The following is a 13,828-nucleotide window of genomic DNA, read 5'->3' as shown; positions in this document are numbered from 1 at the left end:
TATGCTGTTCTTATAGTTTTTATTTTGATTATTTTTTATTGTCTTTTTTTATATTTTTTTAGCTGAGTATGGAAACTGGACACACGTTTCCCTTTTTAGGGGTGACCTGGGAGTACTCTCTAGTTAACTCATTAACACCTATGTGGTGTGGAGTATTGCACATGTTAGAACCTACACACACCCTTGCATTCCAGAGCATTTGAAGAAAAAACAACTTAAAAAAAAACAAAAGATGATCAAGGTTTTGCTACTGAGGGACATCCTAAATGAACAATCTTAGTGTCATTTCATTAATAAATCCATGTCCGTTTTTAATCCTGCCTGTTATAAACTGGTAAGTCAATTCATTAAAAAGTCAAACCCATAAAAGGTCTAGACACCACAAGGAGCTAGGGTCTATATTAGAACATCGAATTTTAAAAACTTTGAATGTTCTAATATCAACCCCTATTCAGCGAAAGCTGAAAACATCGAACATACAGAACAGTGAATTTTTTCCTAGGGAAAAAATTCACTGTTCCAAAACAGATACACACAACACAAGCACACCAAACAATCAGCAATCCACACACATACACCTAAAATCTTACACCTAACCCTACACTAAACTATACATACACCACTAACTATCCACTTACCTTAACCCAAACCCTAACCCTAAGGTCCGTCACTATCGCACACTCACCTCACCCGCGCCCTAACTCACCCACCCTGCCCTAATCCTCACGTCCACAGAATTGCACACTTATCTGACCCACGCCCTAACCCTCACGTCCACACAATCGCACACCTACCTAACCCTCACATCCACACAGTCGCACACATACCTAACCCGCACCCTAACCATAACTAACCTAACCCGTGCTCAGTCACACACTTACCTGAACCTGACCCATAACTTTCCACCACAGTGCCGAAAATACTGAAGCAACAGAAACGGACAACCAAATTCTTTCCCTAGGAAAAAATTTGGTTTTCTGTGGCTTCCATATTTTCAGCTTTCGCTGAATAGGGGTTGATATTAGAACATTCAAAGTTTTGAAACTTCGATGTTCTAATATAGACCCAAGGAGCTATTGATGTTAACTGGAAGTGTACAAAAAGGTGCTATAGGCTTGATTGAATTAAGTGACTTTCTCAAAGTAAAACAGTAGGCAAATGGAAGCTGAGGGAATCAAACCCTGGACTATAGGCAGTACTTTGTCTTACACTGCTGTCATATGTGTTTTCTGCCATTTTGATGATCTTCTTATTCTTAAGGTTAAAATGAAATGTTAAAGAGTTCAGATAAGTATGTCATTTTCATTCATCAGTGTAATATAAGCTAATGAAGTTAAGTCATTAAAACGTGTATTCTTTAATTTATCTGTGACCTATTGTCTCATTACTTTTTTCTTTATCTGTTATTTAGATGAACCGCAGTTTCATGCAGTAGAACCATATACAAAGAAAGAGCTCTCTGCTGTTACATTCCCTGATATCATACGCAACTATAAAGTTATGGCAGCTGAAAACATACCTGAGAACCCACTCAAATTCCTGTTCCCAGATATACCTAAAGATCATGCTTTTGGAAAATACTATTCTAGACCAAAAGAACGTAAGTTACCAGTAAAATTTTTTGTTTTGTTTTTGAGTAGTGGATGAGTTTGCAGGATGGTCAACAATGTTTGCTGCAGTTAAGTGAAAAGTTAGCTACTTTCTGAAAAGGAAGGACAAACTGCTGACTTGAGAAAAGTTATGTAAATGGTGACATCAAGAAAATAATGTTTAACTCTTGGCGAAGGCTTCTACAGCTGTTAGTATATTCCAGTATTGCAGCTATGACTCTGATATTGTGCTGTGATATTTGAATGTCATCTTATCCATGTCTGGATTACTGATCAGCTTTTGTATGAGACAGCCTATTGTATTGTGCCATCATACATTCCCTTCCAAATCTGGCAGTTTAGTAGAGAGAATCAAGTCTAAGAACTGCTAACAAGATTCATCATGTAGGACTTCCAAGATGGCTGCACACTGATCAACAGCTCTCCCAATGTGAAAAAAGAAACAGATTAAGACTAGTAATTCAGCCAGCTTTAGTAAACTACAGTTACTGGTTAGTAAGTACACTGCCTGGATGCTAGCAAGGAAGAAATTTAGAGAGTCTGATAGAAAATCAACTAGAAAAGGTGAAGAGAAAACATTGACTGGGGAGAATTCTGCAGCTGGTCTGCATAATTCAGTTCAAGCTCCATCTTTGGTACAAGGGATGGCCTCCAGTAGTTTAAAGGAAAAATAAATCAAATGTATTCAGAGTTGATTAAAATAAATAAAACATTGAAGGAGTATATTAACTCAAGTAACAAAAAGTTGAAAAAAATGAAAGAAGCTTTAGGCAGCTATTCATATGAACTGATAAAACTGCAAAAGTCAAAGGTCAAAATGAAGAAAAGGCTGGTGAGTGTAAGAATTCTCAAGAAGAGGTATTTCAGAAAATGGTAGAATTAGAGGGCAGAGCATACAGAAAAACTAGAGATTTTCTGCTGTATCAGAGAAGCTGGAAGGAACAGGCTGTATTCCTTTATGAAAGCATAAGTAAACAAGTGGACTGATGTTCCACAGCAGGATTTGTTAAATGAAAGGGCTCATCAAATATATGCTCCAAATCTGGCTATTAGAAAGCAGCCAAGACCTGTATTAGTAAAGATCTAATTGTACTAGCAAAAAGAGTTGATCCTGACAAAACTGTGTCAGAATGGCAAATTATTAAAAGTTGGGAGACAATAGAGTGTGGTAAATGATTTTTCACTGTACACCAGGCAGACGAGAAGAAAATTTATCCCAGCAGTCAGGAAATGTCAAGAGGCAGGCATGAGATTCAAGCTGCTGTATCCAACTGTATTCAGAATATTTTTTTCTTGGTGGATCAAAGCACAGGAGTTGACATGAATAATCATATCTTGGACTTGAACCAGAGTCTGTGTTAGGAGATGGAAATGAACAGGAAGAAAACCAGCAGCACTGAAATTAGTGAATAAATGTGAGATTATAAAATATCAGTCATATTTGTGAAATATGGCTTTACAAGAAAAAGTGGCTGAGAAAGATTGGACTTTTGTTGACTTTGTTAAAATTGTGGGGAACTGAAAAGTATATATTCTTCATGTCATTAATCTTTGGAAGGACACTAAAAGGAAAAAGTAAGTATAAGTAAAACAGTTTTTGTTCTTAACAGTATTTCTATAAAATATCTCATGACACAAATTATACACTATATAGTAAAGCAGATTTGTGTAGCATGTAGTCAGGGGTATCTGAAATGAGGGGATGAGGTTGAATATTTTTAGTTACTGTTGTATGTGATGATACTAAAGTAAACAATTATTTTTTAAGTTTTAAGAAATGCAGACATTAAAATGTAAAAAGGGAAGAAAGACAGGACAAAAGCATGTCATAGTTATGGTGTAATCTTGGGTTGTTGGGGTGGGAAGTGGGGTGTAAAAGTGCACCACTTATAATGTATGTAGAGCTGAGATGTTTTATATTACTTTTGCAATGCTGAATGTCTAGATTAATGCTTTTGGCTTAATCTAAAACAATTTTTGTGTGTGTAAGCATGTGATTTTGAAAAAATAAGAAAACATTGTGATTGCAGTGAGAAGTTACCCTTCAGCATATAAATGTTCAATGTGAGTTGAGAAGTCTGCAGCTGAGGGCAGTTATACATTCTGGCATGTTTCCATGCAGAGAAGTTGACTACAGGTGCAGGTAATAAATATTGAGTAGTCTGGGCATTGTTTTCTGAAGGGAATGTAAAACTAGAGGTGCAGGGGCAAGCAGCTCAGTAAAAATAAAGTTTAAAGTTATTGGAAGTGAATAAGAGATAGAAGCTTTCCTTGTACCTAAATATTGCAGTGCATTTGATAGAATAGTGTAGAATTTTGTTTTATTGAAAGGTAAGCCACTGCACTTTTCTTTCACTCATTCCAATGGAGCTCAGGAAGTTTGCAGTGTAGCTTCCAATGGACAGAGCTTAAGCCTTTTGACAGAATCAAATTATGTCCTCACATTTCAAACACATATTCATATCTCTGGTACTATAGGGAATATGAAAGTATAAATGGCAAACTCTTCAGCACAAACTATTTTTATAGTGGTAGTATTCTTTAGGTTATAGGTCTTAAATTGAATTTTATAAGTCACAGTAAACACAGTAAGTATTACATTTGTAATATTTTGTAAACAACTTATAATATCTCATCAACCACTCATGTTATACACATACTGTTAGCAACATTTTACTTGTCCAACTAAGAGCTTTCATATGAGGCTAAGGAGTTCTATCTGTGTTTCTTGCTTGTTCAGATATTTAAAAAATGTGAAAATATCTATATAAATTAATATAAAACAACAGTTAATATTTATGTACCTACACTAGACAGATGTCAAATAGTAATGCTGTTGAGTTTGCTGTTCTTTAACCTTTAACATGAAATCTTTTAAAACCCTGTACATAGCATGGTTTTGGAATTATTGATGCAAATATGAAAAAGCAATATTTGACACCTATAGGCATCAGTAGGAGTTAACTGTAGATGCACCTGGAGGTGTCACTCGGATGTAATGAGTTAAGGTTAAATGTTAGTGTTTTCTGAAAGCATACACGCTGTTTTTCACATTTGGGAGGGGAATAGAAATAAGAAAAGAACAGACAACAATTAATGTAAATTGGATTATAGGCTGTAATGTGCAGTTTAGCATGTATTACCTTAATTTTAGGTTAGGCAATGCCTGTGGGTGCAGCTGTGGAGTTGGGACAGTTGTTCCTATCAAGAGGGTTAAACTTAATTATTTGAAGTTGTACATAATTTTGTGTGTTTATTTTAAGTTAATAGGCTATTGTATTTAGTTTTTCTTCGAGAGTTTTCATTAAAACAAAAAGTCTTGAAAAATGTAACTTAGGTTCAAGTGGAGATGATGAACAGCTGTATAAAAGCTAACTTTGTTTCGAACAAGTGAATGTATGATGTATTCTAAAGCATACAGGAAACAGTGAAATGATTTTTGATGTACGCCTTCTGTGCGGAGTCTGCATGTCCTCCCTGTGGTCGCGTGGGTTTCCTCCCACATCCCAAAGACATGTAGTAGGTGGATTGGACACTCTAAATTGGCCCTAGGTGTGAGTGTGTGCATGTGTGTCTTCTGTGGAAGGTTGGGCGCTGGGCTGGCAACTCGACACCGTAAAACTCCACTGCCAATTATGAGCGGACAGATGATCCGCTGTGGCGACCCCTAACCGGGAAAAGCCGAAAGAAGAAGAAGAATGAATTTTATAAGTATTTCATGTATTTGTATAAATTGAAATATAAACGGAGATGTTTTTATATTTTAAATTCAATGATTACTCAAGTGTGTATTTATTCCATAGGGGATAATATGTGCTATAACTTTAAGCAGAATGGCTTGGTTGCAATATTGTAACTTTCGCACGTTTTTTAATTTAAAAATGTTAATGTAGTGCTACACAGTTACTCTGATGAAGTCCCGTGATTTTTCGGGAATGAAAGCACTTTGTAACTTTTACAGATTTCTTTTTTTTTTTTAAACTATGGTGCTGTGCCTAAACTTGGACTTTTACTTATTTAATTTACTTTATTAAGTACAGAACTGAGGTGGATTTGTGGGGTGGCTTCATCCTTTGGTCTCCGCACATAAGCTGCTTGGGTTGCTTATATTATTTAGATTTACTGTATAAATGATAAACCTGCTAAACATTAGTGAGTGCATGTAACATAAAAGCTGGGAATAGACATTTGAAAAAGCTGCCATGTATAATAGGTGGGAATAATAATTCTTATCATAATGGCTATGCTATGTATCATTTTAGAATGTAAATGGCCTCACAGGTATAGACAAAAAGGTAAGCATACCGAATTATATTAAGAAATGCAGAGTGCAAATAGCAATGGTTCACAAGACACATTTGGAAAGAACTGAACATGTGAATTTGGTAAAGAAAGGATTTTGAGATGGATGATCAGAAGAATATCAGGGACAAAGGAAAAGAGAATTGTTGTTGTCTTTCAGCTTTTCCTGGTTAGGGGTCGCCACAGCGGAACTCCGGTTCGCTAATGATTGGCAGTAGATTTTGGCGAACGCCAAGGTGCCAGCTCGACGTTCAACCTTCAACAAAGGCACGCTCATTTATGCATGTCTTTCAAATGCCCACCCAACCACGGGGAGGACATGCAGACTCCACACAGAAGGCACTCCCTGCACTCCAACCAAGAATCGAACGGGAGAACCTCTTGCTGTGAGGCAACAATGCTACTGCTGCACCACCGTGGATGTGGAAAACGGAAAAGAGAGTACTCACACTAATTGCTAGAGGAGCTGTAATAATGATAGAAGGTGGAACTTAATAATGATAGATTTGTGATAGTAAGGGGATACTGGCAAGGGAAGAGGATTACACTGGTATGTATTTACATTACTCCTAAAACTGCTGTTATGGAGCTTCAGAGAGTATTGGCAGAAATTAACTTTCAGCGGGGAATATTACTTATAGGTGGTGACTGGAACTTGATTTGCAACATTGAGGATGTATCTGGGGGACCTAGAATGAAAAATATAACAAGAGTATAGATTTCTGAAGATGTTTCTGAAAATATTTGTTATGGACGATGTGAATTTAGTAGTAGGAACTCCTAGAGAATTTACATATTATTTTCCAAGGTACAGTAACTGGGTAGACTAGATAAAAATTATATTTCACAAGAACATTTAATTGAAAGGTTCGACACACATCCAGTAACTGTTTCAGATCATGCACCAATAAAAATTGAGATACAAATGCAGGGTAGTGAAGTAAAAATTAATCACTGCCACTTTGCCAACTACCTGTTAAAAAAGAGAGAAATTTAAGGAATGGATAGTGGAAATTATTCAAGAGTTATTAGGGAAAATAGAAATTTCTTCATAAGTCATAATCGATGAGTGAGATAAGATGAAAGTGGAGTTTAAACATAAGGTAGAAATAAAAGAAAAAAGGTATGGTTAAGAAGTAACAGGAATTATTTAGAGGGGCTGACAAGGGTAAATATTACGGAATAAGAGGAATCTCACAGAACAAGAAAAGACACAATTGCAGAGTGCTAAAGAGAAAATAAGGGAATACTGGAGAATATACATGAGTTTAAAAGATTGCTGTCAGTCGATTTTTTATAATAGCTCCAGAGCACAAAAATCTTGTAGCACAACAGCTTAGGCAACAGATAGTAAGAAGGGTTTTTACCAAACTTAGAGAGCCTGTGACAAGAAAAAATAACCAGAGATCCTGTAAACATGTTAGAGATATTTTGGAAATTTTATGAAAATTTGTATAAAGCAGAGAAATGTAGAAATCAAGAATGAGCACAAATGGAAATATTTACGGAGGACTTAAGTATGTCAAATTTAGAGGTAGATGAGGCTCAAAAATTAACAGTTAAGCTAGGAGAAGATGAAATAAAATCGGTGAGATAAAGTCAGTCTGCAGGAAAGTCTCCAGGAATAGATGGTATTCCTGTGGAAGTTTGGAAGCTAGGAGGAAAGAAAGTGATAAAGATCTGGAAGGTTTTCTTTAACAGTATTTTAAATGGAGGAGAAGGACCAACATCCTGGAAGAAAGCTGTGGTGGCTGTAATACTTAAAGATGGTAAAGACCCATTAAACCCTGCTTCATATAGTTCCATTTCAATTTTATACCATGGTTATGAAATGTTTATGTCTGTAATAGCTAAAACAATGGCAAAGGTTTTGCCAAAACTGATAGATATGGATCAGTTTGATTTTGTGGAGTGGAGGCAAGCATTTGATAATATTAGTAGAACAATGATGATCCAGAGGGAAACAGAATGTAAAACAATACTGTTATTGGTGGTTCTTGATACATATAAAGCATTTTAGACAGTAAACTGGAATTTTATGAATAGGGTAATATAACCATGCTTGCACTTCCTGATAAAAATACAGGTGTGCACCACATAACATCCTTCCACACAATGTCCAACCACGTTTACATCCATACTATACAAGCAGACGTAAATGCAATCGGCCATCAATCGGACAGACATTAAGCGAAGCCCAATACAAAGTAAAGGGTGATTAGTAGGGCATATAAAATATTGCACAATAGCTATAGGAATTAATCAGAGGATGTTAGAAAAGACTGGGAAGAAAATGATTGGATAAGCAGTTTACATGGGAACAATGGGAGAACATACATATGGCACCCAAGTATGCAACAAAGTGTGGAAGAGTCACAATTTTTGCTTGGAAGTGTTTGCATAGATATTTTATACTCTAAGCAAACTCCAAAGATTTTTTCCTTAGGAAGATGGCAAATGTTGGAGGTGGGATGAAAAAGAAAGTGGCAACTGAGAATATATGTTTTGGGACTATAACGAGTTGGCAGACTTTAAAACTTCCCTACAGAGTACTTTGTCAGAAATTGTATCACCACAAATGAAAACAAATTGATGAAATACGACCAGCACCATAAAAACAAAGACTGTATCACTACAAATGAGTACTCTGTCAGAAATATTGGGTGAGTAAATGGGTGTACCTAAGGAAATTATCTTTTGAGCTGGGGCACAGGATCTGAATTGCCTAAACATAGTAAAACCTTGTTAAGTTTAATTCTGGTGGCTGCCAGAAAAGCAATTACTAGAAACTGGAAATGAAAGTCTAAACAAACTATATTTGAAGTATTGAATATCGTAACAGAGATGAAAGAACTGGAAGTAGGATCTTTAGAAAAGGATAGGTGCAAGTTACATAGAAACAAGTGTAAGTTATACATGCTGAATAATGTTCCTGAGTAGTGACGTTTAAGGGAAAGCAGGAATTGAGCAGTTTGTCATGTTGGATTGATGGTAGTCATACAGAAGAACATGTGATATATAATGCTTGTAACTGGGAACATTGTCAGTATGGTTTGTTTTATATAAATGTATGTTTGTCTATGTGGTAAATGATAATTCAATAAAGATATTAAGAAAGATAGCCAGGTGCTCCAAAAGGTGTCATCACTTTCTTATGGGAGCCAGTTATTTCCATTTCAGAGCACTGCCATTTGACTTCACCTCACCGCAGTTCCCTACGTGTTCACCAAGTACAGGGCAGTGGTTGCAGCTCTCCTTTAACTGCAGGGGTTCCAGGTGTACTCAGTCACTTGCTCATAACTTTTTCCTCCAGGAATCTGTTACTGCAAGCCAGGAATTCCTTTCTCTGGCTTTGCTCTCATCTGGGAATCATGATATGTTTTGAAGTATCAGAATTAGTCTCTCTCCAGACAATTGAGTTCATTGGAGCCCATCTGGATACAGCATCACAGATAGCCAGACTATAAGAGTTGAGAATTCTTACCCTTTGACAACAAGCTTTAACGTTCCTATCCTATCATAAGCCATTGGCCAGGTGCATATTATTTCTCCTGGGATCGATGACAGCCTATATCACTCTAGATCCTCGTAACAAATTTTATATGAGGGTGTTGCACTGGACTTTTGCAGTTCAGTGGTCAGTATGTTACCAGCCAGTGTAATTTCCTGTTTGCCTTACTAACATATGCAGACAACATATTCAGTGGTGGTTGGATTGTCTGGCTAGTTTTCCTACATTCCCCTTTTATTCTTCTGCCCCCCTCAGGCCACAGTGACTACAAATGCTTCCTATTTGGGGTGGGGGATCATTACTTGGGAAAGAGAGTCGAAGGTACCTGATTCCCCTCAGAGGCCCAGTCCACAAATCAGTGCCCTGGAGATGACAGCAGTCCTGGCTTTGCAGGCTTTTCAGGATTCCCTCCCCAGGGTGTGGTTTGGTTCCAGACTGACAGCACATTCATGATGGCAAGGGGGAACACATTGTGTCGAGAAGCCAGGAGGGTCATGACTTTCTGTAGGCAATACATATACCAGAGCAATCCAGTGTGTTATGAAACAAGTTGAGAAAATCCATCCTTCTCCCTCATAAATGGTCCCTCAGGAGGTAGCAGATCAAATTTTCATCCACTGGGGCCAGCCATACTGCAATCTGTTTACCATCCCCTCCAACATCAGGTACAGCAGCTTCTTTGCCTTGATTCCCCAGGAAGAGGAGCCCCTGTGGGATGCTGTGGTCCACAGTTGGCCCCCGGGTCTTTTGGGCTCCTATTAGATGACTGAAGACGCATTCTTTCAAATGCGTCTTGGTCGAACTTGAAAAGATGAAAAGGCAAAATGACGAAGCAGCATATAAGCAAATTCTTGCCCTGGGAAAGAAATCACTTGGCCGTGTCCATTACTTTGCCGTTTTCGTCACTGTAGTGCAATCTTGGAGTTGGTATATTTAAGTAGGGGGGTGGGGAGGTGAAGCCCCCCACTTTATGTTATGTTTTATGTGGGTTTTTTTTTTTTTTTGGAACAGCGTTTTTTTTCCCTTGGAAAAAAAATCGCTGTTCTAAGCATTCGAATTTGTAAGCTTTCACTTACATGGGGTCGATAAATCATCATTCGCTTTTCTAAGCGTTCGATGATTTAATATAGATCCGGTCTTTTGTATGCTTATCCTCCTACTCCCTGCATTTCAAAGTTTATGTAGAAAGCAGTGTGATGCAAGGTGAAAGTGATCCTCATTGCTCCCTTTAGACTTTGAGAGAAATGGTTCCTTTACCTCTGGCTTGACTTGATAGCCCCCCCCTCCCCCGCTTAGGTGCTTTATTCCATTCCAGACCTAGTCTTTAACCCATCCTCCTAGCCTCACACAGACATAGCAGCCCTAAAGTTAACGGTATGGTTTCTTCAGTCACCAGGATGGCCAGTCAGTCCAGGCTGTCACCTCATGTTTTGCATATCCTGATATTCTGTCAGAAACCTTACATGATTATGTAGATGCTTTGTTTCTAATTACTTTTGCTTTCCTTCAAATCACTAGGTGTAGCTTAATTTTAACATGTTGATGTATCTATCCTCTGTTTTAATGATATTCTGATTAATTTTTTGACTGATGTCTTATAGCCAAACATGTTAATGATTTGAGCACTCTTCTCTCTGACATTATCATATCTTCTTTCTTCACCCAGATCATTGCTGTTAAGTTAATGTTTATAACTGTAATATTGCTTTTGTTTAAGTGTACTAAACTGTTGTATGTTTCAAGCAGTTAAATGTTTAATAATGTAAAAAAAAAATTGCATATGCTTTTTCCTTAGCATCAGAACCCATGGATGTGGATGATTCTAAAACGGGAGGCTATATCAAGACTGAATTAATCTCTGTGTCAGAAGTGTAAGTATTTCAAGCATTATCCATCATGTGTAAATATAATAGATAATTAATAACAGCATTAGACTGGAAACAGTTTTTATACATCCCTACATGTTGTCTGTCTCCCCGACCCAGGGATTGTCAGCTGTGGTTAGTCAAGCAGCTGTCAACATTTTGTTGTGCTGATCAAATTCAGGGATGCCATCATACCTCTAAATCTCTCAGCACAAAAAATCTGGACAAAGCCAAATATAATGGGGGACAAAGCCCCAGAAATAGGGACAACATTTAAGTATCGCTCTCATACACTTAGAAAGTTGCAAGAATGAAAGATATTGTATTATGTATTTTCTGGAGGATATGAATTCTGAGACTCAAATGCCTGTCATTATTTAATGAACTCATTCTTCACAGATTTGCCACAAAAATCCAGAAAGAAATCTGGACAGTTGAGAGGTATTGGTCCCACAGTGCAATGAAAAAGTATTTGCCCCTTCCTGATTTCTTATTTTTTTTTGCATGTTTGTCAAACTTAAATGTTTCATATCATCAAACAAATATAAATATTAGACAAAGATAACCCACGTAAACACAAAATGCAGTTTTTAAGTGATGATTTTATTTATTAAGGGAAAAAAACTATCCAAACTTGCATGGTCCTATGTGAAAAAGTAATTGCCCCCTAAACCTAATAACTGGTTGTGCCACCCTTAGCAGCAACAACTGCAATCAAACACTTGCGACAACTGACAATGAGTCTTTCACATTGCTGTTGAGAAATTTTGGCCCACTCTTCTTTGCAGAATTGTTTTAATTCAGCCATATTGGAGGGTTTCCAAGCATGAACCGCCTTTTTAAGGTCATGCTACAGCATCTCAATTGGATTCAAGTCCAGACTTTGACTAGGCCTCTCCAAAACCTTCATTTTGTTTTTTTTTAAGCCATTCAGAGTGAACTTGCTGGTGCGTTTTGGATCATTGTCCTGCTGCAGAACCCAAGTGTGCTTCAGCTTGAGGTCACGAACTGATGGCCAGACATTCTCCTTCAGGATTTTTTGGTAGAGAGCAGAATTCATGGTTCCAGCAATCACAGCAAGTCGTCCAGGTCCAGAAGCAGCAAAGCAGCCCCAGACCATCACACTACCACCACCATGTTTGACTGTTGGCATCGTGTTCTTTTTCTGAAATGCTGTGTTACTTTTACACCAGATGTAACGGGATGCACACCTCCCAAAAAGTTCAGCTTTTGTTTTGTCAGTCCACAGAATATTTTCCCAAAAGTCTTGGGGATTATCAAGATGTTTTTTGGCAAAAGTGAGACAAGCCTTTATGTTCTTTTTGGCCAGCAGTGGTTTTATCCTTGGAACTCTGCCATGCATGCCATTTTTGCCCAGTCTCTTTCTTATGGTTGAGTCAAGAACACTGACAGTAACTGAAGCAAGTGATGCCTCCAGTTCTTATGTTGTTCTGGGTTCTTTTGTGACCTCTTAGATGAGTTGTCCCTGCGCTCTTGGGGTAAGTTTTGTAGGCCGGCCACTCCTGGGAAGGTTCACCATTGTTCCGTGTTTTCTCCATTTGTGAATAAAGACTCTCGCCATGGTTCTCTGGAGTCCCAAAGCTTTAGAAATGGCTTTGTAAACTTTTCCAGACTGATAGATGTCAATTACTTTGTTTCTCCTCTGTTCTGGAATTTATTTAGCTTGCAGCATGATGTCTTCCTTTTTGGGATCTTTTGGCCTACTTCACTTTGTCTGACAGGTTCTAACAGATCTGGCAGTAATCAGGCCTGGGTATGGCTAGTGAAATTGAACTCAGCTTTCCCAAAAATGTGATTAACCACAGTTACTTCATGATTTAACAAGGGGGCAATTACTTTTACACACAGGACCATGTAGGTTTGGATAGTTTTTTTCCTTAATAAATAAAATCATCACTTAAAAACTGCATTTTGTGTTTACTTGGGTTATCTTTGTCTAATATTTGTCTAATATTTTAATTTGTTTGATGATCTGAAACATTTAAGTGTGAAAAACATGCAAAAAAATAAGAAATCAAGAAGGGGGCAAATACTTTTTCACTGTGTGTATCTATGTGTGTGCGTGTGTGTGTGTGTGTGTGTGTGTGTGTGTGTGTGTATATATATATATATATATATATATATATGTATATATATATAATCAAAATGTAGAAAATGGCAAGGCACAATCAAAAAGCAGGAAACAATTCCAAGGATAAAAGCTTTAATGTACACAAGAGTAGAATTAAACTGTGGATTATAAGTACTAGACTTCTTAAACATCAAGTCCCTATCCATAGTAACATCAGCAGAGTAACTTACATCTTTAAACATAAGTTTTAACTGTATATTACACAAAGTCAACTTGAAATCAATCAAGGTGTCAGCAATATTGGTGGAGGTAGCAGGGATAAAAGACAACCCTTTGCTGTTAGAACTGATTAATGATAATGAAAGATTGGGTGATGTCTCGAACAAGACTGAGACCAGAGAACTAATATGGATTGTTAGGTTAAGAGCCCATTTAGGCAAAGGGCTCA

General features: G+C 37.4%; 1 protein-coding gene across 3 annotated transcripts in view; it reads left to right on the top strand.

The window, feature by feature from the left end:
- The window catches only part of STAT1 (signal transducer and activator of transcription 1), a 1,683,855-nt gene that overhangs the window by 1,321,921 nt on the left and 348,106 nt on the right, over nucleotides 1–13,828 (top strand). For all 3 annotated transcript variants that reach the window (XM_044075195.1, XM_044075193.1, XM_044075194.1), the window contains 2 exons: nucleotides 1,412–1,600; nucleotides 11,219–11,294. In XM_044075195.1, the coding sequence (XP_043931130.1) occupies nucleotides 1,412–1,600; nucleotides 11,219–11,294 (265 nt within the window). The remainder of the gene's footprint in view (nucleotides 1–1,411; nucleotides 1,601–11,218; nucleotides 11,295–13,828) is intronic.

The sequence above is a fragment of the Protopterus annectens genome, chromosome 6.part0 (genome assembly GCF_019279795.1).
Source record: "Protopterus annectens isolate FY-2018-M chromosome 6.part0, PAN1.0, whole genome shotgun sequence".
In the NCBI taxonomy this organism is placed as follows: domain Eukaryota; kingdom Metazoa; phylum Chordata; order Ceratodontiformes; family Protopteridae; genus Protopterus; species Protopterus annectens.
This window is presented reverse-complemented; position numbering and strand designations above follow the sequence as displayed.